At 48.4% G+C, this 26802-nt stretch overlaps 1 protein-coding gene across 1 annotated transcript in view; it reads right to left on the bottom strand.

Moving 5' to 3' along the window:
- TEKT1 (tektin 1) overlaps window positions 1-26802 on the bottom strand; it is an 880590-nt gene that overhangs the window by 136805 nt on the left and 716983 nt on the right. The window contains exon 7 of the mRNA XM_069615027.1: window positions 38-234. Coding sequence (XP_069471128.1) covers window positions 38-234 — 197 coding nt within the window. The remainder of the gene's footprint in view (window positions 1-37; window positions 235-26802) is intronic.

Raw genomic sequence — 26802 nt, 5'->3', positions numbered from 1 at the left:
CTGCATTCGCGGACAGCGTTTGCTTAACTTTGCTTACCTTTCAATATTTGTTGTGATCTCCTGCACTTCACTAATAAGTCTGTACTGCACTGGATCACGGCAGAGTTCCACGTGAGGACGGCAAATCCTGGTTGCCAAGCGTGTTTGAGAAACCTTAACTGGTCCTTCTTTATCAACAATGGCTTTCTTTAATGCCTCAATGTTCTTCTCTTGGCAAGTAACCTCATCCATCACCTGATGATTACAAAAGCATGGTGATGAACCCCACAGGAATTTCGATACTTAAGTAACAAAATCTGCGAGGCGAGAATGAGAGGCAATGATGATATTTTATGATCATTCTGTTCTGCTATGTTAGTACAAAAGACAAGTAACAAGACACCTCCCACCCACAAGCCAGACCATGAAAAAAACAAATCTTAAACTGAAAATAAAGGTACATTTTCAGCTAAGTACTTACTTTGTAAATTGTCTCAACAACTTACTGGAAATGTTGGAAGTGAGACTTTGAAGCCATTGAATATGTTCCCTGGGTCCATAGAACGATATTTTGACTTGTTTGCATTATCACTGTTCACAAATTACTGCGTGGAATGATGAATTTAAAATCAAATGGTCAAGCATACAGATGAGCATGAATCAATGCCCTATAGTTTTCATCTACTAAGTCCCAATTGTTCATTAATGTAACTCAGGGAATCATCTGTGCATTTCTACCTATGCGTGAGGGATTTAGGAATGGCACATGTATGTTGCTACGGCCGAGGGATCAACAGACAACACTGAGCCTAGATGTATGGATCACCAGTTGTTTTTTTTTTTAAAACATAAAATAGGGAATTAGATTTAGCTGAGGTCACAGGATAGGACATTGCAGGAATTGGTACAACGGTATTAACTTGTCTTCGGATCATGCTCATCAATTATCCCTAATATAATGTTTTCCCCTTGGTGGCAAACAGTCACTTACAGTCGCTTACGTTTTTAGTGTCCCTGTACTTCCTTCTTGGCTTGCTGTTCACTTGTCAGGATGTTGCATTGCTTTTTTTTACATTGGCTTGAAACCGACCACCTCCATCCTTAGTGCCTTGGGTTATCATGTCTGGGGTGGAGTGCCATATTCTTATTCAATGGTTGGAGCATGGAATTATAGGGGCTTATTACCCCTCTGTCATGGTGTGGGTCTGACACATCCAGGACTCCATGCCCTCAGCAGAGCCCCAGCTTGTGCCACCACTGATGACTTGATGAATTATTAGAACCTTTGGGGCTGTCTCTGTCTCCTCTTAACCTGTTCTTATTTCTGCTCTACATAGTTTATTCATTCCCTTCTCCTTTTCTCTCCCTCACTAGTTCCCCTCCTCCTCCTCTATGACAGCCTTGTCATCCAACCAAGCAGATTGTTCCTGCGCCTTACTTCTCCACTTTACTACACCCTTCTCTCCCCTCTGCCTGGAATCATCTCCTCGAACACAACCAAGGAGGGGATGTTCCCGGCAGGTATTATTTATATCCTGTTTGGCCTATTTTACTAATATAGGCGAATGCCACAGATTTAACAGTGCTGCCTGCAAGATGTAATTAATAAATCTAACATGGAGGGGCGTGGCCAGCAGCCGAGCGATGAGGACATGAGCTCGCTTCGCTCCCGGGCCGCCAGCCAAATCCTGGAACAATCCTGTTTTCCTGCAAGACTATAAGTATCCAAAAGTGCCTACTCGATGTGGGAACCTCTACTGTAGTCCCTACCTGTTCCTGGTGAAAATCGGTGCCGCAGAACCCGCTTGGCGAGACTTTCAAGTATGCAAGCGTGCGCGCCATAGAGCACACAAAATGGCCGCTGCGGACCGCGGATGAACGGAGGCCAACGTGTGTCACCATCGAACCCTGCCCGAATACCGACGGCTGGAGAGTGCGGTGCTGTGCTGGACCACACGACGGGCAAAGGCCCCTACATTAGAACTAAGTGAACCCCGGTACCCCTCCCGGACTGCGGGGAGCGGGACCCCGCTGGGTGCCTCCCCGCCTCCCGCCGGTCAAACCCGTGGAACCGTGGAAATCACCCTCCAACGGCAAATCATGAGGCGGAGGGGATACACCCTTGGAAGCGGCGTCAACGGCTATCGTTCACAGGCAGCCAAGTCCGAACCAACATAGCGACGTACGTGCCCGTACACTGCTTCTGCCTGCTGGCACCATCAGAGCGTCCAGAACCGTTGGGGCTCCTCGGGCGTTCCACATAGCACTGAGCGCCCACCAGACTCCTGAAGTGACTCCCGCTCGCTGTCGGACAGTTACTACCTCTATCCTGTGGTAAGGAGAAGGGAGGACGGGAAAGCAGGAGCTTCCGTGCTTCCCCCTCGCCGCCGGTGGGCCCGCTACGGGTACTCTCCCAGCTGCCCCTCCATAACGAAACAGATCCGCCATTTTGAGACACACTGATTCCCTGGGATCAACGGACGACCTACATCCTCACCCCCCCCGGGAGGGCACTCAGCGGGGTGGCCAGAACACGGTGGCACACGGTGAAACCGCCTCACGACGCACCTGCCTACGTGGGAACACCAATACAGCTACGCCAAAGAAGTGCTGGAGGGTGCGGTGTTGAATGCTGTGCAATCCCAAAGCAAAAACTAACTGCGCACTAAACCCTAACACAGTATCCGGCAGATTGCACCCGGATTAGGGGGGGAAAGAAGCTCTACGACGGAACAACTGCCTCGGACGTTACCGATTAACGTTACAGACCATGCCAGCTGCTATGGGGAAAGACAAAGCAAAAAAATTGACAAGTCAAAGCAAAATGGACCAATTCACCACAGCCGCAGCAAGCGCACAAGCGGACCATGAACAATCAAACACCATATTAGAAACAGAACAAGACATATCCCTGAAGGATATCATGGCTGCGATAACAAACTCCAGGACCTCCATGGAACAAAAAATGGATAGCATCAGCACAGACGTCTCGCTCCTCCGTCACGATCTCCAGAAACTGTCCTCCCGCACAGGAGAAGCGGAACAGCGGATCTCTGGGACTGAAGACGGGCTGCGCACCATGGAACAAAGGATGGCCGGGGTAGTGGCACGTCTGAAAACAATGGAGGAGAAAGCAGAGGACAGTGATGGCCGATCAAGGCGAAATAACGTCCGCATCCTGGGCGTACCGGAGAAAGCGGAAGGCCCTTCCATGGAACTGTTCCTCGAACAATGGATAACTGACATGTTTGAACCCCAGACATTCTCGAAGTTCTTTTCAATCGAACGAGCGCACCGTGTGCCCACTGGAAGACCGATACCCGGCGCACCTCCACGCACCATTGTTGCAAAACTACTGAACTATAGAGATAGAGATGCGTTACTCCAGACGGCGCGAGCCAAAGGCACACTGACCTTCAATGGATCCAAGGTAACATTCTTCCCTGACTACACAAGGGAGGTCCAGAGAGCCAGGCAATCCTTTGATCAGCTCAAAAGACAACTCCAGTCCCTACATGTAAAATACGGCCTGCTCTTTCCGGCCCAGCTCAAGATCTACCACGGCGGAACAACAGTACACTTCACAGACCCAAAAGAAGGGTGGAACTGGGCAGAGAAACATATTGAAGGCGACAGGAAACATGCAAATAACAGAACCAGAAACCGGCGAGAGCCACTAGACAGAAGGCGTCCAGCTCCACAACCTCCGATGCAGGAACCACCACAACAAGAGGAAATGGGCTGAAACAGTGGCATCATCAAGAAATACTACTCCATCGCGGCCCATTTAACGAACTACCATACCACACTGATGTAATTAAGGCACGCGGCCCGCGAGGCACGGGAGCACTCACTGCATCGGCCAAAGCCACGCCCTCAGCTCAAGACTTGAGACTCGGAACACCAGACTTGCCCAAGAACAGTAAGTCGAGAGAAAGGTGTAAACAGTTCACATTAAGTTAATCTGGCGAAATAGTTGTTTGACGCCAGTAGAATTAGGGCGACAGATACTTCATGTTGGGGAGGAGTATAGGGAGGGGGGGCGGGGATTTGTTTCATGTTAGTTATGTTCCAAGACACCACACCATTTATAATGTCAAAAAGCACACCATCCCTAGCACACCAATTGTCACTCCGATCTTGCCAGCAGACCGCACAACACAGACGGAACTGCATGTCCTGACAAAAGACCAGCCTGCCCTTAAACTTGGCAGATATCACCATAACATGAAACACCACAATGCTATCAAGGGCCCGACGCACATTGCTGTCACCCACACACGCGTCAAATGGCAGAAATCACTAACGTGAACAAAAACAGGACAGTCCGAGTGATGACTTGGAATGTAAATGGGCTCGGCAATTGTATCAAAAGATGTCTAGTACTGCAAACACTGAATAGACATTCCCTGGATGTGGTATTCCTGACGGAGACACATCTAGCCAGTACCAACTGCTCATTCTTTAGACGCACCAACTACAGATTAGCATTCCACGCCGGTTTTACCATGGGGTCACAAGGGGTACTGATCCTAATACATAAAAGACTCCCCTTTGTGCCCGCATCCATTACGCAAGACATGGGAGGGAGGTTTGTACTCACGACAGGTACAATTGGAGAACGCTCGGTGACCATGATGGCGGTGTATGCACCTCCTAACCTACTGACCCCCCTGACTAACAACATTACGCCTCTAATTATGAATAATCTTGCAGACCTTACATTGATTGGGGGAGACTTTAATGAGGTAATGGACGTGGACCTTGATAGAACACATAGAAGATCCAGAAATCCGAACACACGTACAAAACTTGCCACATTCACTAGTGCACTGGGACTGCAAGATGTATGGAGAACGCTGCACCCTGCCACAAGAGAATATTCATACCATTCTGGCGCACAAGCCTCGCTGTCTAGACTGGACTATCTCTTACTGCCACTGAATAACATGCACGAAGAACGTGAGGCACAATTTCTCCCCAGAGGTATATCAGATCATTTCCCACTTGTAATAACACTTAATACCAACAGGTCGATCCCACCACCCAGCTGGCGATTGAACAGCTACTACCTAGGCTTCCCAGAGCTAGTTGAACATTTCCAAAAGACCACTGAAGAATATTTCGAGAGGAATACCAACTCAGTGGATAACCCGGTAACACTATGGGAGGCATTCAAGACAGTACTCAGAGGGGAAATAATAGCCTGGACCACAGCCCATAAAAAAAAACAAGCAGAAGCAATATGCCACGCCGAAGCGAAAGTGCAAAAAGCAGAAACCGATCACCTAACCCATGACAACTCGGAAACGCACCGCGCACTACAACTGGCGCAGGCGCAACTCCAACACATAGCTCTAGACAATGCAAAACAGGCGCACACAGCAATGCGCGCAAAGATATACGAAACAGGGGATAAAGCCGGGAAAATGCTGGCATGGCTGGAGCGTAGAGACCTGGGCTTCAGCCAGGTCAGGCAACTAACAACAGGCGAATCAGAACCATTAGTGACAGACGTAGACATAGCGGAGGGCTTTGCAAAATACTACACAGAGCTATACAGAGCACCAACCTCATCACCTGTAATGAACATCCTAGAGGAAATTACCCTCCCCACCCTAAACACAGAGCAGTCTACTCTACTAGAACAGGTAATCACTGAAGAGGAATTAACCCAAGCCATGTCAGAACTCCAATCGGGCAAGACCCCGGGCCCGCACGGCTTCCCCATTGAAAAGTGGAAAAAAATAGGGGCAAATGTAATTTCCCCACACTTACTTCGCTTACTACAACACTCACACTCACAGGGCTGTCTCCCCCCTGACTTAAGGAAAGCCACAATTATAGTCCTGCCCAAAGCAGATAAACCACCCGACAAATGCAGCTCCTACAGGCCCATTTCTCTCATAAACTGTGAGGCTAAAATGTTGGCAAAGGTACTAGCCAACTGCCTCCAACAAGTCATACACACACTTATACATCCCGACCAGTGTCGATTCATGCCACAGAGATCCACTAGACAAAACATATATAGGCTCCACACAGCACTGGAGAAGCTATCTGAGATACAGGACCCTCTGGCTTTACTCGCCATAGACTTCGAGAAGGCATTCGACTCAGTCTACTGGGAGGCAATATGGACCATTATGCAACGTATGGGCATAGGACCGCACTTCATGAGCTGGGTCAAACTGCTTTACAACCGCCCCGAAGCAGCCACAAAGGTAAACGGGCACGTCTCCAATCCCTTCCGCCTAGGCAAGGGCACGAGACAGGGTTGCCCCCTGTCCTCCCTAATCTTTGCAATAGCAATCGAGCCCCTAGCAATTCTATTAAGATCCACACAAACATGGAGCGGCTTCAGATGGGCAGACAACTGGGAAGACATGGTATCCTTATACGCAGACGACTTGTTAATATATCTGAAAGACCCACGCAAATCCTGTCCCATAGTGACGCGATTATTAATAAAATACGGTGCATTCAGCGGCCTTTGCGTCAACTGGACTAAATCCATACTATTCCCACTGAAACAGATAGACAACGCGGTGCCAGATGAGTGCCCATACTATGTGGAAAAGGAGAAATTCAGATACCTAGGCATCCAAATCACGAACAACCTGACAGATTATGTGCCCAATAACCTGTACCCAATAATGAGGAGATTTAAAGAAGACGTCCGGCACTGGATGTCCCTACCACTAACACTTCTAGGCAGAGCCGCACTTTTCAAGATGCTGGCGCTCCCCCGTTTCCTTTATATACTTCAAAACGCGCCACTATCTATAGCGCCCAACGAATTCCGTAAAATAGACCAGACGCTCAGAAAACTGCTATGGAATGGAGGTCACCCCCGCTTAGCATTAACCACACTACAAAGATCTGTATGGGAAGGCGGAATCGGACTGCCCCGATTGCAAACCTATTACTGGACTAGTCAGATGGCAATAGTGAACGACAGACTCCACGCGGACATGACATTACCACACAACAGAGAACCAGATCCTAACCGAAACGAACGACCCATACTTAGGTACCTCTACCGGAAAAAAAACAGAGCTACTACCCCATCCATGCTGTCACACATTTCCCTAACATGGACAAACATCCACAAATACTTAGGCTGGGACAATAAGCGGACCCCAACTCAACCGTTGTGGAATAACAAACTACTCCCGGAAGTGAATAAACTTCCAAAATGGCACTGTTGGACCCAAGCAGGCATCACTAAAATTGGTGACATAATAAAAAGTAACGAAATAATACCATTTGCGGATCTAATCACCACCTCCGATCTGACGATGAATGAGCAATACCGCTACACACAACTCAAACACGCACTACAGACCCAACTCCCTGAGATGATCGACATGCCTGAGTACACCCCTTTAGAACGTAACCTATTCCCGGACATGATTAAAAACAAAGTCACATCTACCATGTATAGTGCCATAACATCCTTTGCCACCGGAGAACTAGCGAGCCTGAAAGCCAAATGGGAGGGGGACGTAGGTGACATACTCCCAGAGGAATGGGTAACTGCCCTGATGTTCCCCAGAGAAACAGCGATCTCCTCCAGGCTAAGATTGATCCAACTTAAAGTACTGCATAGAATATATTACCCGAGGGTGGCACTATTCAAATGGGGTAAGATCTCCTCTTCAACCTGTTTGAGATGCAAACGAGACGAGGTCACATACTATCGCATACTATGGGACTGTACCATAATCCGACATTACTGGCAGCAGTGCTGCGATGATCTCTCAAGAGTACTGGGTAGAACGATCCATAGGAATGCAAAGCTGTTACTACTGGGAATCGATGATGAGGTCGAACTGTCACGCTACGAGAAAGTGCTACTATTCACGACCACTGCGTTAATCAAGAGGAACATAGCGCAACTCTGGGGCTCTGAAACGGCTCTGAAATGGACAATGGATCACGGACGTGAACATTTGTGTCGCAATGGAAAAGAGAGTCTACACGGCCAGGGGATGTCCTGAGAAAGGCCCAAAAATTTGGCAAAAGTGGGAAGACGCACACTGAAAGGTGGCCCCCGTCCGGAAGCGGAATGGCACCCAAGGACATGAACAGAAATTGTAAGACCATATACTACTGGCATAACAAAGACAATTGACAGTGCTAAGAAGCTCTATTGTAATGGGTACGTGGAAAGCATTTGTTGGTGGGTGGGGTAGGGACATAACTTTTATCTCGCTGCGCGAGACGTATGTGTTCTTTATGTGAAAAAACAATAAAAAAATGTTGTATTAAAAAAAAAAAATCTAACATATAGCAAAAGTCAATGGAAGAAATCCATTAATATCGGATGTATTTATACATATATTCAAAAATATAATTTAAACATGTATTGGTTGCCAACTAAATTGATGAAACACATGTACACAAACATAATAAGAAAACACAGAATTATCATGCGACCTCCAATATATACAACAGTCCAAATGGACACAAAACTCAGAACAATTCCCACACACACAATTCATAAAGCCTGTGAGAGATGTGAGAGATGTAAGAGAGCCACAGCGCAATTCAATTGTTCCCCTATTGCTGACACCCAATCAGCCGTTTCGATTCGAAGAGAGGAGGGCAGTGACCCCCTATGCTCCAACTATTCTAGGGGAGGGGACCGTACCAAGAGATCACCTCCTCTGCACCTTCGTTTCCTCTTTTTACCTTTCCTGTCCCTTACGTTATTTTCACTCCCTCCTCCACTTCCTCTTTCAGCTCTTTCCTTCTCACTCCGTACACTTCTCCACCTCTACCTCTATTCGTCTCACTTCTCCATGCTTTCTTACACCTGTTTTTTACACTCCCTGCTCAACTCCTGTTTTCAGCAGTTCTATTTACTCCCTCCTTTACACCTACATCCAGTCTCTTTTGTTCCCTTTTTCACTCCTCCTTTCATTTCTTCCTCCCTCCTCTCCTCCTTCGTTGTTCTTCCTGCCTTTGTTTTACTTGCTCCCCACTCCGCTCTTCCTTTCACCTCCTTTACTCTCATATTTGCCCTCACTCGCCCTACTCCCCCATAGTTACCCTTTCCTCATCCCCTATTGCACTCTTCCCACCCCCACCGCCCCACCGATCCCCTTTCTTTCTCGCTCACTCTCTCTCCTGCAACTCAACCCTTTTTCCAGACCTTGTTTTTCAGGATCTGGTAGTATGTGGTCCTATAGGTTTACTACCAATGTTGACCACTTCTTGTTATCCTTTGTTGGTGCTGGAGCTCTCTTTGTTGGTCCCTTCTTCGACCTGTATTAATAAATAATCATGTCGATAACTGAAGGGTGGGAGCTTCCAAGGGCCTGTGAACATCATCTATGTGGTAATTGTGCAGCATGTCCTTTCACCAGGTAATCGACAGAAATAAACATAGGCACATATGCAGAGTGCCAACAAAGACAATTCAGCAACTGTGTCACGTCAAAGATAGTATATATTGTCATATGTCCTTATCGAAAATGCTACATTGTGAGGACTACTCGCCAAATTAAAACCTGCACTGAACACAGAAGTTGCATTAGAACACGCAACACGCAGGCTCCTGTTTTATAACATTCTGTAGAAATTAATCATAATGAAAACAGCTTTAGGTGGACTTTTTTTTAAAGCAATATAAGGCACTAATGTTAATCAAAGGTTACATAGTTGAAACCAACGTCTACCTTTCAAAACTAACAGCCACATAGTTGGTTTATACATAGAGAGTGACTGCATTAATCCATTTGGAACTAATGTTCCATACAAATAAAATAATACTTAACGAGGAATGTATATTGCATAAGGAGCATGGAAAACGGGTACATCAGATGAAGTTAATTGTTCTTTTATGTATGATATTGAAAAAGATGATTTATATTCATCTGTAATTCCAGAATGTGTAAATCAACAAAAAGAAATGTGATTTTTAATTTATGGTAAACATTTCATTTGTAAGAATTGTAGAACTTTGCTAAAAATTGATTCCAATAAGATAAGCACATATGTTTGTAATTTGAAACTGTACACCATAATTGTGTAATATACTGGAACATTATCATGAATCATAAATGTTTTTTAAATTAATTTCAAATGCTGGGCAAGAATTGTAGTCAATATGATGCACATAGATATGCTTGAAAATGGGGACAACAGACAAAACATAAAATGGGAAATTGGGGTTCAGCTGATAGATGTAAATGTCATGAATAAGGGAATAGTTTCTTACCTGTAACTCCATTTCTCCAGCATTGGTATCTTTCATGGATTCACATGCTTTGAATATTCCCCGTCGTCAGGCTGGGAATCCCCGGTACATTATATAGACCCTTTCCCGTAGGAAAACTTTTTCGACGCTTATGCGTCCTATCCACCTCGTTTTGTATCATGCGTGCCCGTGCCGTCAGGACGTCATGATATAAATACAGGCCCCGCCCCCGCGCTCCCTCAGATTTCGGCCCCCAAAGTAGTGGGGGAACCGGTTTGCATGATCAGGGGAGGCAGGTGGGCGCATGTGAATCCATGAAAGATACCAATGCTGGAGAAATGGAGTTACAGGTAAGAAACTATTCCCTTCTCCAGCATTGGATCTTTCATGGATTCACATGCTTTGAATAGATTACATAGCAGTACTACCCCCAAGAGGAGGTGTGCATGCAAACCCCTATACATTCTTCGCAAAAGGCCGTTCCCTAAGATTATGTATACATCAGTAATAGTTTACATAGGGAAAAAACGGACCACATACAGTCATAAATTCCACAGGATGCCACCCCGCAGCCGGGGCTTACCTTACTGGAATAGGTGTCGAAGCACCGCCTGTCCCATCCGGGTGTCTTCGGCATGTTGCTGCGACAGGCAGTAATGGCGGGTAAAGGTGTGTGTAGTCGCCCAGGTAGCCGCCATGCAGATGTCCCCTAGAGGGACTCCGGCCCACAGTGCCGTCGACGATGCCGCTGCTCTAGTTGAATGAGCTCTTGGCCGTCGTAGAAGAGGCTTCCCTGCCTTGGAATGGCAGTACGAGATGGTAGATGACACCCATCTTGAAAGTCCTTGCTTTGAAATGGCTTTTCCTCTAGCACCCAACCCATAGGCCACAAACAGCTGTCTCGTTTCTCTGAACGGTTGCGTACGATGAAGATAAAACTTGAGAGCCCTTTTTACATCCAATGTGTGTAGCATGCGCTCCGCTCCCGAGCATGGCTCCGGAAAAAACGTAGGCAACACGATAGAAGAGTGTTTATGAAACACCGAAGGAGCTTTTGGTATGAACTGTGGGTTAGTGGCTAGGACTACCTTGGTCTTGAAAAATCGTAAGTATGGTGGGTCCACCATTAGAGCCTGAACTTCTGAGATACGTCGGGCTGAAGTGATGGCCACCAGGAAGGCCAATTTCCACGACAGAAACTTCAGAGACGATGATGACATTGGCTCAAACGGAGGTTTCATAAGAGACGTTAAGATCAGATTGAGGCTCCACTCCGGTGGAAATTTCTTCTCTGGAGGGAAACTCCGAAAGAGGCCTTTAAGGAAGTGCTTAATCAGGCGGTCGCTGAACAATGGTGCCGAGTGCCGTCGACGAGTAAACCTGGAAATGGCTGCTAGGTGTACTTTTATTGACGACACCGACAGGCCCATTTGAGCTAATAACAGCAAGTATGGAAGGAGCTGTTCCGGCCTAATCGATTGCGGGGCCAAACCTGGTTGATCCTCACACCATTGACAGAACCTTTTCCATTTGTACGCGTATGAGGCGTTTGTGGAAGGTGCTCTTGCCGCTTGCAGGATACGTCGACAGTCCTCCGGAATCGTTAGCCGACCAAATTCGGCGAAGTCAGGAGCCAGGCCGTCAACTTGAGGCTGTCCGGGTCGTGATGCCAAACGACACCCTCCTGTCGAGACAGAAGGTCGGGGGTCTTCTGGAATCTCATCGGTTCCGCCGCCGCTAAGTGTAGTAGGTCTGAAAACCACACTTGTCTGGCCCAGTATGGGGCCACCAGAATTACCCGACATGGGTACCTGAGGATCCATTGCAACGTCCTCCTGACAAGGGGAAAAGGAGGAAATGCGTACAGGAATTTGTTCGTCCATGGGAATGAGAACGCATCCCCCAGTGAGCCCTGCTGAGGCCATCTGCTTGCGTACTGATGGCATTTCTTGTTGTTCTTCGTTGCAAACAGGTCTATGGAAGGGTGTCCCCATTCCTTGAATACTTGTTGAAGTTGTTGGTCGTTCAGCACCCATTCGTGAACTTCGTTCATTTCTCTGCTGAGGGCATCGGCTTCCACGTTTTTCACTCCTGGTAGGTGAAATGCTAAGATTTGTATGTTGTGTTGAAGGGCCCAATGCCAGATTTTCTGTGCCTCTGTCGATAGGGACCTGGAACGTGTCCCTCCTTGTTTCCTCAAGTAGAACATCGTAGTGGTGTTGTCCGTCATGACACGCACCACCGAGTCCCTCAGTTGCGGAAGAAAAGACTTCAGAGCCCATCGCACTGCTCTCAGTTCTAGCAGGTTGATATGCAGGGAGGACTCCTGCAAAGACCACTGGCCTTGTACCTGTAACATATCCAGATGAGCTCCCCATCCGCTCAGCGATGCATCCGTCACCACCGTCTTTTGGAACTCTGGTTCCAGTAGAGGCATCCCTCTCGTTAGGTGAGTAGACACTTTCCACCAGCCGAGTGCTTGAACTAGTTGTTCGTCGACGACCAGTCTGTCGGACCAGCGACCTCTGCTCTGTGCCCAACGGTCCGCTAGAAATTCCTGGCAAGGCCTCATAAACAGACGGCAGTTGTTTATTAACGGAATGCAGGACGACATGGTCCCTAGCAGGGACATGTACTTGCGCACAGAGACTCTGGTACCGCCGCTCCATTCCGACGCCTTGTTTTGAAGTTTCTGAATTCTTTCGCTGGATGGTTTCACCAGGCTTGTGTGCGTATGAAACTCCGCTCCTAGAAAGACCAAGGTCCTCGAAGGCTCTACTGAGGACTTGTTGAAGTTTATTGCGAAGCCCAGTTCCTGTAAGATGGACATTGTGGCTCGTAGACTGTCTCGTGTTTGTTCCTTGGATGACCCTCTGATTAGCCAGTCGTCTAGATATGGATAGACATGATGACCATCCTTCCTTAAATGGGCCGCTATAGGGGCCAAGCACTTGGTGAACGTCCTGGGGGAGGACTTGAGCCCGAACGGGAGGACCTTGAACTGAAAATGCTTTCTCCCGACGACGAATCTTAAATATCTCCTGTGTCGTGGGCGTATTGGGATGTGAAAATAAGCATCCTGAAGGTCTAGTGAAGAGAGATAGTCCATGGGTTGCACCGATCTGATAACCTCTTGGAGTTTTAGCATTTTGAATTTTTGGCTCTTTAGCCACTTGTTGAGTACCCTCAGGTCGAGAATGGGCCTCCATTTGCCGTTTGGCTTTTTGACAACAAAGAACCTGGAATAAACTCCTTGGCCTTCCTGTGCCACAGGAACTCTCTCTACCGCCCCTTTTCGCAACATAAGCTCCGCCTCTTGTCGTAGGATTTGGAGGTGGGGCTGTGTCGAGAATAAAGGAGGAAGACGCGGAGGCTTGTCTTTGAATTGCAGCGCATGACCCATGCGAATCGTGTCTAGGACCCATCGATCTTTGGTGATGCATTTCCATCGGTCGAAGTGATGAGAGACTCGACCCCCCAGGACGTTCCGAAGGCCGTCATTGGTTGCTGGTTTGCTTGTTCTTCGTTGACGACGGACCTGAGCCTCGCCGCCTGGAGGCTTGATAGTCCCTGCTTCCACGTGCCGACTGGGACGCTCGTCTGAACCCTTGTGAAGAGTACGAGGGCCTGTTAAATCCACGGTCCCTCGAGGCTCCAAAGCGGGAGTTTCCAGAAGCACCTCTGAAAGGGCGAAAAGAGCGAAAATTTCTACCCGTTTGAAGGGCGCCGAGGGACCTAGCAGTATCCGTGTCTTCTTTCATCCCTTTCAGCGCTTCATCAACCTTTTCGCCAAACAGGTGCTCCCCTTCGCATGGCATGTCCAGGACTTTGTACTGTACTTCAGGACGGAAAGTAGTACATTTGAGCCACGCTTGTCGACGAAGCACTACTCCATGGTTGATTTGTTTGAAACCAGACTCTGCTAGGTCCACTGCGATATTAATAGCGTGGTTCGAGGCCTCCTCGCCGTCCCGCACCAGTAACATAGCTGCTTTTCGGTGTTCGTCTGGCAGGTGTTCTAGGATAGGGGCTAATTTGTGCCACATTTCCCTATCATATCGTGACACGATCGCTAAGGAATTGGCTGCTCTTACTGTCGTCGCTCCGACCGAGAGCACCTTCTTTCCAAATGCGTCCTGCCTCCTAGCCTCGCTTTCCGGTGGCGTTGAACATTTTTGCTGGACCCTGGCCTTCCTAGCTGCTGCCGCCGACACCACCGAGTCAGACAAAGGCTGTGATGTTAGACATTTTGGAGTGGACTCCGGAGCTTTAAACTTTTTCTCGATCCGTCCCTTTATGGCTGGTTCCGAGAACGGATGGCGCATCGTTTTGAGACCTTCTTGCCACACGTGGTCAAGGATTGGGATGGCAAATACCGATTTTCTCCTTTGACCCATATGGTCAAAAAGGAAACAGTCTTTCCTCTGCTCCTCAGGAATCAAGCCGAATTCGGAACACGCTTTCCCCATCATTGCATGGAAGGCTCCCACATCATCAGGGGGAGATGGCTGTGTCTGGCTCCTCGTAGACTCCAATTCTACATCCGAATTCCATGTCGGGTCCCTCGACGGTGACAGGGAGATGTCTGACCCAGAGTCATCATGTATAGAGTCGGACTCCGACAACTCACCCTCCTCCTGAGCTCGAGGACGATCTTTTACCGCCTGGGGAGCCGATGGGTGATTCGTCGACGAGCGAGCCGTACAAGTTTGCTCGTCGACGGAAGGTACAGACAGAAGTGACGATGACGTCCCAGGTTGAGGGAACTGGGTATCCAGCCGCTGTAGTAGCTTCTGAAGAGTATTAAGCACATCCAGAGACAAAACTGTCTGGGGGTTCAGCAACGTGGATGATATAGGTACCATACCCCCGCTCGCACTCGTCGCCGTCGTCGTCGACGTGGAAGGCCGTAAGCCTAAATCCAATGGCTGCAGAACCATGTCACCTTCCCCTTCCGCCGAGCAGGCCGTGTCTGGCTGCAGTAAGACCTCAGGGGGGATCGGGTCATAGACCTCAGGCAGCCAAGCCATAGACTGAGTTTCCGTCGACGAAGGAATCCCAACCGCTGCTGCTTGAACGGTAATAGGCATCGTCAATGACACCGAGGTCGACGAGGAAGTCGTCGTCGTCGAGCCTTTAGACTTCGTTGTCGATTTTGATGCCGACTTCCCGGCTGAAGCTTCTCGACTCACGGAAGACCTGGGACGGTCCCCTGAGGAGGATTTAGACAGCGCCAGCCTCTCCGTCTTAGATGATGAGGAGGAGGAGGGCTTTTTATGAGATGAGGAGGATCCAGCATGTTTCCCCTTATGCTTGTCCTCAGGGCGAATTTCTGCTGGCCGCACCTTCTTCGATGGAGGCTCCGACTTGCTCCTGGAGGCCGTGGAGCCAACTTCCGAAGCCGGGTAGGCACCCGCTCCGTCATTAAGCCAGTCGACCAGCCTTCTTTTACGGTCCTTAAGGGTTTTTTGGGAGAAACCCTGGCATATCTCACATGTATCCGCCGTGTGGTGCGGGTGGAGACAGTAGATACAGTCCATGTGGCCGTCTCCTTCATAAACCTTTTTGAGGCCACAGGTTGCACATGGGCGAAATAACGCCTTTCCAGACATAATTCTCCAGATTTGAACTTCGCTTACGCGAAACAGACAAAAGAACAATCTAGTTATCACTAGTAGTAACACGAAGATCCCACTGCTTTGAAAGACGGTTGAAATCTGAGGGAGCGCGGGGGCGGGGCCTGTATTTATATCATGACGTCCTGACGGCACGGGCACGCATGATACAAAACGAGGTGGATAGGACGCATAAGCGTCGAAAAAGTTTTCCTACGGGAAAGGGTCTATATAATGTACCGGGGATTCCCAGCCTGACGACGGGGAATATTCAAAGCATGTGAATCCATGAAAGATCCAATGCTGGAGAACTGTAATTCTGTAATTGTATAGATGGCATATAATGAAAACACCAAATGGTAAGGTAAGTCAAATGAATGTTGACAACTGTCCATTAATATACAGAGGTTGATATGATATATAATGATGAATATATATATATATATATATATATATATATATATATATATATATATATATATATATATTTTTTTTTTTTTTTTTAATTCTGGGGAAGCCCGCAAAGTTGAAATGCGTCAGTTCGCTGGTCCCATCACTAAAAGGCAGACACTTTGGGAAACAAATGAACTGGTGTGCTGTGTATTCTTCAATGGAACAAAACTGCCCATTTAGTGTGTACACTTTGGGAAGGTGTATTTCCTTCCGGTATATATATATATATATATATATATATATACACACACACACACGAAAATATTCATTTGTAAAGAAAAAAAGAACACAATTTCTGAAGAGTGAGTTAGGTACAAATACATAGATAATAATTTCCGGTTCTATGTCATATTTCTGCTTTTTGTAGGCCGCCTAAACATTTTTTTTTTTGGGCCGATTTTAGGCCGCCCGCAAAAAGTGAAAACATCCCATTTCCTTTCCCCGTTCCCAAACCTATCTTCACCCGCCGCTGCCTCCTTCCCCAGAAATCCCTGATCTCTCTCTCTCTCACACACACACGACGATGCATTCACATGCGCACTTACTGGCACCCCGAATACAAACAAAAATGCACGTATAAATCCATAGAATCCTCCTATACACAAATAAAAAACCTGTCTTTTTCTTACCCGTTTCCCTCTGGACCAGCTCAGGCCCTACCCTGTGCCTCGGCATCTCAAAGGCTATTTAGTTAAACAAAGCAATGCTCATCATAGGACGCATGGCCAACTAAAAGTTAAGCCCAGTAGTTAAGTCTTTAGGTTCCACACAGGGGTTCTATTGATATGGTGTCTGGGCAGGCTTTTGTACCCTGCACTTTTGCTGATGTTGCAGTCACATTAACAACTATTTTCTCATCTCGGCGAGCAGTGCATTTACTTAATTTTGAAGTTTAAAAGTAAGTTTAATAGTAACTAAACATACCACTCTTCAAGGTGGGATATGTGACAGCTTCTTGCCATCTGAGCCCAGTCTGGGTGTCGCAGCAGAGGACTCAAAGTGGGAGGGCTTGAGCCCTCCCATGCCCAAGCCTGGCGCCGCCCATGGTTGCCAGCAATCCAACAGTTGTATATCAATTGCACTATTTCCGATGGCCCGGGGTCCTGCTTCACTTTAGGAGTGGTTTTAAAGCCTCAGCAGGTGTGGTAACAAGGGTGAGCCCCCCCCCCCTTTGAGCAGCTGAACAATTGAGCAGAATGGAATGGAATAAACAGCAGGAACAGCCCACCTCTCTGCCCACTGGACTCTTATCACCTTTCCCCTGTTCCTGCGCCCCATCCCATACATCTGGCTCTCACCTTGATCTCATTTTTACTTCACCTCTACCCATCTCTTCATCAAATAGGCTCTCACTATTTATTCTTCTGATCACCACCTTCTTTCCTTTTCCGTTACCCCCTAATCCCCCTTCTTCTATTTCTACTGGCACATACTATTGTCGGGACGTTCAGTCATTTAATAAATCCATGGCCATCTCTTCTTGCACTCCTCTACTTCCTTCCCATCCTGACTTTGTGTCTCTCTCTCTGCAGATGATGCTGCCTCCACTCTTTCTCACACTCTATTTGCTACCATCAACTCACTTTATCCTACTTTCCCTTTTCTCCAACTCGCAAACCCCCTCAACCTTGGCTTTCCCCGCAACTATGCTTGCTCTGTTGCATCACAATCTGAGGCCAACGCCTCACTGTTGTCCTATCTTCACACTACTTATGATGCCCCTTCCTCTCGGCCAAACAATCTTATTACTCCGATCTTCTCAACTCCTATCCCTCTCACCCTTGCTGCCTTTTCAAATTCGTACTTGTATTCTCTCTCCCCTTCCTCCTGACCCTGCCTTCACTTCTACACTATTTGCTTTGGATCTGGTCTCATACTTCACCACTAAGGTTTCTCTCTTGTGTTCTGCCATTTCTCCTTCTTCCTCTTCTTCTGTCCCTTCCCCCCTATCACTCTGTCTTCATGTCTACATTTCATCCCCTTTCTAACTCAGACTCTACCCTTCTTCTGTCTAAAGCTTATCCCACCTCAGCTCCCTCTGATCTCATAGCTCCTTCCCTTATTCCTAAAGTCTACCCACCCTTAGTGCCTTATAGCTCAGTGTTATCTTCAATATTTCCCTCTCCTCCCCATGCTCCCCTTCTTCATTTAAACATGCCATTATCTTCCGATCCTTAAAAAACCTTCACTGGATTCTTCAATGCCCACCAATTTCCATCCCCTATTACGTCTCCCCTATCTTTCAAATCTCTTAGAGCGTGCTGTTTATTCCCAAGTCTCCTCTTTTATTTGCTCTAATTCTATGTTTCCTCTCTTTCAATCCAGTTTCCACTGCTGTCATTCTAAAGAAACTGCTTTGCTCTCACTCGGTGACTCACTCTTTTTAGCACGCTATGCCCATCAATCCTCCATCCTGATTCTTCTTGATCTGTCAGCCACATGCGACACTGTGGACCATTCTCTTCTTCTCTTCTCCCTCTCCTCCGCTGGGTTCTTTGCAGCAGTACTAAATTGTTTCCAGTCTTACTTTTCTGACCACACTTACTCGGTTTCCTGGGCTGTCAAATCTTCCTCCACTCTCCCTTTGCACTACAGTGTTCCTCAAGGTTCTCTCCTGGGTCCTATACCTTTCTCTCTCAATACTTCCCCCTTGCCGCCATTATTTCTTCTTTTGGTCTGTCCCACTACTTCTACGCCAATGACAATCAGCTTTTTCTGTCCTCCTTAGCATTCACCTACTCTATTCTTAGCCACTCTGACCTCCTGCATCCTGGCTTTCCAATCTTGAATGGCTGATCACTATCTCTTTCTCAATTCTTCCAAGACTGAAGTTCTCCTTTTCCCTGTTTCAACCATTCCTCGCTCTTTGCCTCCTGCTTCAGTGTCTTTTCCTTCATTTTCTCTTTCAATCTCTCTGTGTGCCTGTATCCTTGATGTTCACTTAGACTACTCTCTTTCCTTCGCTCTCCATATCTCAACTCTCTCTCATTTCCTGCAGGTTTCATCTTTTTAGCATTCGGAAAGCACACCCTTATTTTACATGTCATGCAATCAAGCACCTAATCTCCTCTTATATTTGATCCTGGATCTTCCACTGCTCCTCCCTTCTCTTTGGTCTCCCTATCACTAATTGATGTCCCTTAAAATCTATCTATAATTCAGATATTCATCTTCTGTGTTCACTCTTCCCCTGTGATTTCCAATGCTCTTCCGTCCCTCTTTTGGTTGTCTTTTCACTCCCACTTTAAATTCAATTGTCTCTGTATAGTCTTTAGTTCCCTTCACAATCTAGCCCCCCATATCTTTCTTCCCTGATTTCATTCTATTCCCCACCTCGCTCTCTTCATTCTCAGTCTCTATTCCTCTAAACTGTCCGTTGCCCACCTTGTGCGCAGTCCCGCTTCCACTCATTCTCTCTCCTGGCCCTTTACATTGGAACGCACTCCCACTCTCTCGCTCTTTGTCTTCCTATCCCTTGTTCCACTCTGGTCTTTAAGACCATCTGCTTGGTTCTCATTTTACATCTCATTTTGTATCATGTTGTAATCATTTTAATCAGCGCCTTGGCTTGGAGAAAATGCTGCTGGTGGGAGTAGCAAAGGGATCACCCTCACCAGGTCCTTGCGCCCAACATCACATGGCTTGTTGTGGCACATGACCTCCTTGGTGAGCTCACCACCCATCTTTAAGTTTAGCTACCAAATCCCATGCAGTTGACCGAGGTCTGCCACCGGGAAGATATTAAGCAGAAAATTACTGACTGGAGAGTGCATGACTGGTTGATAGTAAATAACCGAAGATCTTTAAGAATGTGGGTCCTGATAAAGGACCCTGTAGTGACACAACTACTCTGGACTGGCTGACCTCCTTTCTAACTGGCCACTCCATCATGGGCACCTTCTCCAACTCCCCAGCTGTCCTCATTCTTCTTGATCTTTCCTCTGCCTTTGACACAGTCAACCACTCCATCATACAAAGGCTCCACAACACCCCTGGTATCGCGGAGCGGGCACTGGACTGGCTGACCTCCTTTCTAACCGACCGCTCCTTCTAAGTCCTCCTGGGCATCTTCTCCTCTCCTACTTCCTTCTCCACCTGTGCTATCCCGCAGGTCTCTATCCTCTCGCCTTGGCTCTTTAACATCTACCTTACTAAGCTGGCACTCCTCATCTCCTCCTTTTCCCCCAACTTCCAGTGATATGCTGATGACACATAACTCTTCTTCAAACTTCCTGCTGACCCTCTTGCACCTTCCATAATCCCTGACCGCCTATCTGCCATCCAGGCATGGTGCACTTCCAATGATCTCTGCCTCAATGCCAGCAAAACGGCGATCCTTCCCATTGGGGCCCCTGCTCCCGACCTCTTCCCTTCACTCTGACCTTCCTCCATGGGCTCTCCTCCTGCTCCTTCTTCTGAAGACAGAAACTTTTGAGTCATCTTCGGCTCTTCTCTCCCCTTCCTCCCTCACACTCAGGACATTGCCAAGAAGTCCCACTTTCAGCTGTTCCCTCTCAAAGGAATTCTACCTCTTTTCACCTTCCCCCAGAAGCTCAATGTTACCCGAGCCCTGGTTCTCTCTAGGCTTGACTATTGCAATAGCCTCCTCCTGAATCTACCTTCTTCCACTCTACGACCCCTCCAGCTAATCCAGAATATGGCAGCAAGACTTATCCTTGACCTCAAGCCCAGTGACTACATCTCTCCTGCCCTAAAAAGTCTTTACTGGCTCCTGGTCGCTTCACTGATTAAATTCAAATCCCTCTGTATCATCCACAAGACTGTCTGGGGCTAGGGACCACACTATCTGAAACGATCTCTTACTAAATACTCCCCCTCTAGACCTCTGCACTCCTTTGGTTCCAACTCATTGTGTTAAGCGTTTCGCTAAACAGAGGGCAGGAGGTCGATCGCTTTCCTCAGCTGGCTCCCTTCTTTGGAACAGCCTCCCCCTCCCTCTTCGTCTCGAGCAGGACTTTCTTAAATTCCAGAAGCTCCTCGAGGGGGGCGCTGTTGCGCACGTTACAAATGGCCGCTTGATTGCTGAGCTCCCGCTCCACTGACAAATCCTGTTGGCAGAAATCCGTCTTGGACCTAACCAGCGCACCCTGGACGCAGGTATCACTGGCCCGTGTACCCGTGGATATCCCCTGCAACTCCTGTGATCCGAGGCCCCGAGGGGACGGAGCTGTCCCGGCCCGAACATTGGCCGGCCCCTGCGGCTGTCGAGACCCGGAATCGGGTTCCGGGGCGGCTCACTCGAGCGCCGCGGCTTTGGCATGCGGAGAGGCCGCGAGTGGGAGGAGCCTGGGGCCTATCCGGCGCCGCTCTCCGTGCTGGGATCGCGCTGCCGGGCTCACTGCCGGAGGATCGGTTCCTGTGACCGGGTGGCCCCGCGCTCGGAGCTCGTGAGTCCATCGCCGGGCTGATCGCTTGGCGGGTGTCCGGCCCGTGACGCGTCTTGTACGCGGCGCCGAGAGGCGATCTTCAACTTCACCGTGAGAGGGGAGCCCCGGCAGAGGGAGAGTGGAAAAGCGGACGTTGGTGGTGACGAGGGGTCCCCAGGAACGGAGACTTATATCCGAATAAGGTGAGGTGGACCCACCCGGCGCTCTTGCACTTTTGGGGTTCGCCACGGCCATCCCCCGGTGAAATAACTAGCGGGGGCCGGTGGTACGCGGGAAGACACAGTTCATTCGGACATATTGGGTGGCTCCCCCCAGGTGTCGGGGGTGTCGGGGGTGGATCACCACATCCCGTTCCTCTTCATATACACTTCACAAGGGCTCCACCGGTGCAGCCAATATAGCGGATACTATTATGGGGGAGCCAGCCAAGGTGGGAAGGGGCTCCAAAACCCCGGCAGGCAAAAAGAAGGGCCCGATGGATGCATACACGGGAAGTCAAAACCCTACCACGATTGTGGAACCTCATTCTCCCACTGATGTGACCTCGAACCCTGAACCTGGCGGTCAAGTCGACAAACTAACAGAGATAGTTCAGAGTGGCTTCCTCTCGATTAATACGAAACTAGATGACATCGTTTCCACCATGAGCTCCCTTAAGGCCAGGGTGGAAAAGGAGAGCTCACGTGTCACAGAGGCTGAAAGCAGAATAAGTACCAACGAAGACACCATCACACACCACACACGAGACATTTCCCAGATTAAAGGAGACCTGGCCAAATTGCAAAACAAGTGTGAGGATCTCGAATCGAGATCAAGAAGGAACAACATCCGAGTGGTGGGGGTTTCTGAATCCTTTGGGAAAAGCCAGATGGAGCGGCAACTGGAGGAGCTACTTAAAACCCTGTTTGAACGTGAGGCATTCTCAGATCACTTTCTGGTCGAAAGGGCACATCGCACTATGGCCCCGGCTCCTAAACCGGGTGCCCCACCACGCACTATCATTGCAAAACTCCTGAACTACAGAGACAGGGACGCAATCCTGCGCAGGGCAAGAGAGATCGGGACACTTCAATTTGAGGGAAATCGCATTCATATATATCCTGACTTCTCTGCTGGGGTACAGGCAAACAGGAGATCCTACGAGCCGGTCAAGAGGCTTCTGCGAGAGCGTCAAATCCCATATGCTCTCATTTTTCCCGCCAAAATGCGAATCCAGCACGCAGGCAGGGCGCATTTTTTTGAATCTCCGGCTGAGGCCACACACTACATCGAGGCCTCTATACCTCTTCCTCCCAAGGGAGGCAGACCGGCGCAAAACAACAGGCCCAGACCGGCAGACTGAAATGGGGATCTCGATCTCATGAGACGAACGAAGATATAACATAAGGTGCTTGAGGGACTTACAAAAAAAAAAAAAAAAAAAAAAAAAAAAAAAAAAAAGATGCAGTAATACTTATTGGTCCAGACACTTGAGTAAGTGGAGGCTGGGACCCAGTCGGCGGCCATGTGAAGCAACACGGCTACCCTCGGAAGGTACCACGAGTTTGGTTTGATCCATTGTCAAGTTGGGGGTGACAATGAGGGTGGGGGGGCGGAAAGGGGAGTTGGGAATAGACGTTACAGTTCTGGAATAGCCCTAAAGTGGCACAAAGTTGGTAATTATGATCTGAAATGTAAAAATGTGGTCACATTTGGACCGGTACCTAGCAAAGCATATGAATACTGTAGAACCATCGTTCTGGATGCTGTCAGATACTTCCCCATGATGTACAGGCGAGGGGCTGAAGGTTAAACTGTTGACATGGAATGTTCGGGGGCTAAACAATCATATGAAAACCAAAAAAATTGGTAACTACATCGCCAGGCATAGCCCCCAGATACTGATGTTACAAGAAACTCATATGGTGGGGACCGATAATCTGCACATATTGCCTAGATGGGGATCCCTTAGGTACTACACAGATTATTCCTCTCAGGCCAGGGGGGTCATCACACTCATACATCCAGGGCTGGGGTTTAGACTAGAAGGCCACAAGGTTGACCCACTGGGGAGGTATGTTTTGGTATGGGGGGAGATCGCCTCCCAACGCCTTCTCCTAGTTAACACGTATGGGCCCAATGTCGACGACCCTTCCTTTTATTTAGAACTGTATCAGACAATAGTTTCGCTTGAAATTTCAAGGATCATTTGGGGGGGGATCTCAATCTGGTCCTCGACCCGAACCTGGACAGGGCCTCTAAGGCTGTTAGAGCTCCCAGTAAAGCTTCCCAAACTCTGGTGCACATCCAATCACAACTTCTGTTAGTGGATTCCTGGAGAGAGCTACATCCTGATGGTAGACGATACACATTTTACTCTTCGGTCCACGACTCTGAATCAAGAATTGATTACTGGTTGGTCTCTTCATCAATGACGGCGGCACTTAGGGGCTGTGAAATTCTTCCACGCACTATGACAGACCATTCCCCAGTGTTGTTAGATCTATTACTCCAAAGTGTTCCCGCACCCGCCAGAAGGTGGAGAATGCCCGGTGGAATGCTTGCAGACCCCGGGGAAGTTGAGACATTGCATGTTGAAATTGTGGCATATTTGGTGAACAATGTGGGATCGGTTGACAAGATCTCAACGGTGTGGGAGTCCTTTAAAGTTTGGTTAAGGGGAATGTTGATATCCAGATCTGCTGGTATGCTCAAAAGGGTGCGAACCGAGTTAACGGAGGTTGAGACCAAACTAGATAAGCTAGAAACAGAATACACACGTACTCAAAACAAAGACATATTGGTAGATATACAAGCGCGCCTGCAAGAGTTTAACAAGTTGGCTGGTAGAGAGGTGCAATACATTGCGGCACCCATACGAGCCCGCAGATATGGAGAAGGGAATAAGGCGGGTAGAACCCTTTCCAGTTTACTCAAGCAGGGCAGGAAACCCACCCTGATCACTAGTATTCACACAGCACAAGGCGATGTACGCCTCACTGACGCAGATATAAATGGGGAATTCGTGAACTTCTATAAACACCTCTACTCAAACCAAGATACGAAGTCACTCCCGGATATTAGGTCATATTTAGAAGCCCTTGCACTCCCTAAGCTCCCTGAGGAGGAACGCCTCGCCATGGACCTACCGATAACCCTAGACGAGGTCACGGAAGCAATCAAGGGGCTTGCGTCAGGCAGGGCCCCTGGATCGGACGGAATTGGGGCCGAATTTTACAAAGAGTTCCGCGAGGAACTTGTCCCGGTGTTAATACAGGTGTGGGAGGAGGCTCTTGAAAATAAAATACTGCCCCCAACCATGAGGGAAGCTGTGATAACGGTCCTCCCCAAGCCGCGACGACCACCACAGGACGTATCGTCATACAGACCCCTGTCACTTATAAACACAGATGCAAAAATATTTGCTAAAGTCCTGGCGAACCGATTTCTCCCGGTTGTCCCCACCCTTGTCCACCCTGATCAGAATGGGTTTATTCCCACAAGGTCCACCGCCCTGAATCTTCGTAGGCTTTTTGGCATCATGGCACAGATAGATCCGGGAAGAAGCGCAGTGGCCATAGCCCTCGATGCAGAGAAGGCATTTGACTCTGTCTCGTGGGTTTACCTTCTTGCGGTCCTTGAGGCGTTCGGGGTGGGCCCCAATTTTGTGAACTATGTCAGGTTGCTGTATACTAAACCCGGTGCACGAGTGTTAACCAATAAAACCATCTCTGATATGTTCCTTTTGGGCAGGGGTACCAGACAGGGATGCCCGTTCTCGCCCCTACTGTTTGCCTTAACCATCGAACCAATGGCGGCCGCGGTCAGATTGAGACATATACACAGAGGGATCGGGATGAAGGGGTCCACCCAGCTGATTTCACTCTATGCAGACGACACATTATTATATATCAAAGAACCCGAGGTAAATATAACACCTATAATGGAAGAGATACATGAATTCGCAGCATACTCCGGGTACACCATAAACAAAACCAAGTCTGAGATCTTTCCACTCACCCCAGCCACCGGGCGGCCCCCCACCACAGGAGGGCTTAAGTGGTCGGAACACCACATTAGATACTTAGGGGTTCTAGTATCTAGAGACAAACACACGCTGTACTCCGACAATCATGAGATTGCACTACGTGACATAGGCACGAAACTCCAGATTTGGGGGCGCCTCTCGCTATCGCTGGCAGGGAGGGTCGCGGTCCTAAAAATGGTGATCCTTCCCAAGCTGCTGTACCTCTTTGTCAACATCCCCATATGGCCGGGTAGAGTCTTTTTCACCAAACTCCGATCTATAGCGGTCACATTTCTCTGGGGTGGTAAAACGGCCAGAATAAGCTGGGGAAAAATGACAGAGCCGTATTCCATGGGTGGCATAGCGGCCCCCGACTTCGAGCTTTATTACTATGTCTCCCAGGCACAGTGTGCAAAACACTGGTACGAGCCCTCAGAAAACACGCCACACGCATGGATTGAGGAGCGTACTACACACCCCACAAATATACAATCTGTCATTTTTGACACAAAGTATAGAGACACTTGTGATTACAACCCTGTGAGCTGCACTGTAAGAGCATGGGAGGCAATATTTAAAAGGTTAAAGATTGAGACACCCTACAACCCGGAGGTCCCTCTTTGGAACTTTCCGGGCTTGCCTCCCACTCATGACACTGGTATACAGGAATCGTGGGACCCAAGTGGGGAAATGAAGGTGGGCGATATGTTTGTGGAAGGGAAGTTTGCGGATCTGAGGTTGTTCTTGAATGCACTGGGAAGTGGACCGCTTAGAACCCTCCAATATTACCGTATGAGGTCTGCATTTATTAAGCGATGGCCGACGTTCCCGGATGAACCGGTGGCTCATCCGTGTATACAGTTAATAACAGCTGCTAAAGGATTGGGGATCTCCAGGTTATACACCATGGTTCAGGCCCACACCCCTACACTGAACCACATCAGGGAGAAGTGGGAGGCGGACCTGCAGACACCAATAGAAGAGGACAAATGGGCAAGGTATTGCATGCTTACTAAAAACATCTCACTTAACTCTGGTTTGCGATTGATTCAATTCAAGATTCTAAATAGGTTACATTATACACCCGCCAAGGTGGCTAGGTTTGTTCCGGGTGCTCCCGACTCCTGCCCTAAA

This window comes from Ambystoma mexicanum, chromosome 9 (assembly GCF_040938575.1).
Source record: "Ambystoma mexicanum isolate Mex_15411 chromosome 9, UKY_AmexF1_1, whole genome shotgun sequence".
In the NCBI taxonomy this organism is placed as follows: Eukaryota; Metazoa; Chordata; class Amphibia; order Caudata; family Ambystomatidae; genus Ambystoma; species Ambystoma mexicanum.
Note: the sequence above shows the minus strand (reverse complement) of the source record. Positions and strands in the feature narration are given on the sequence as shown.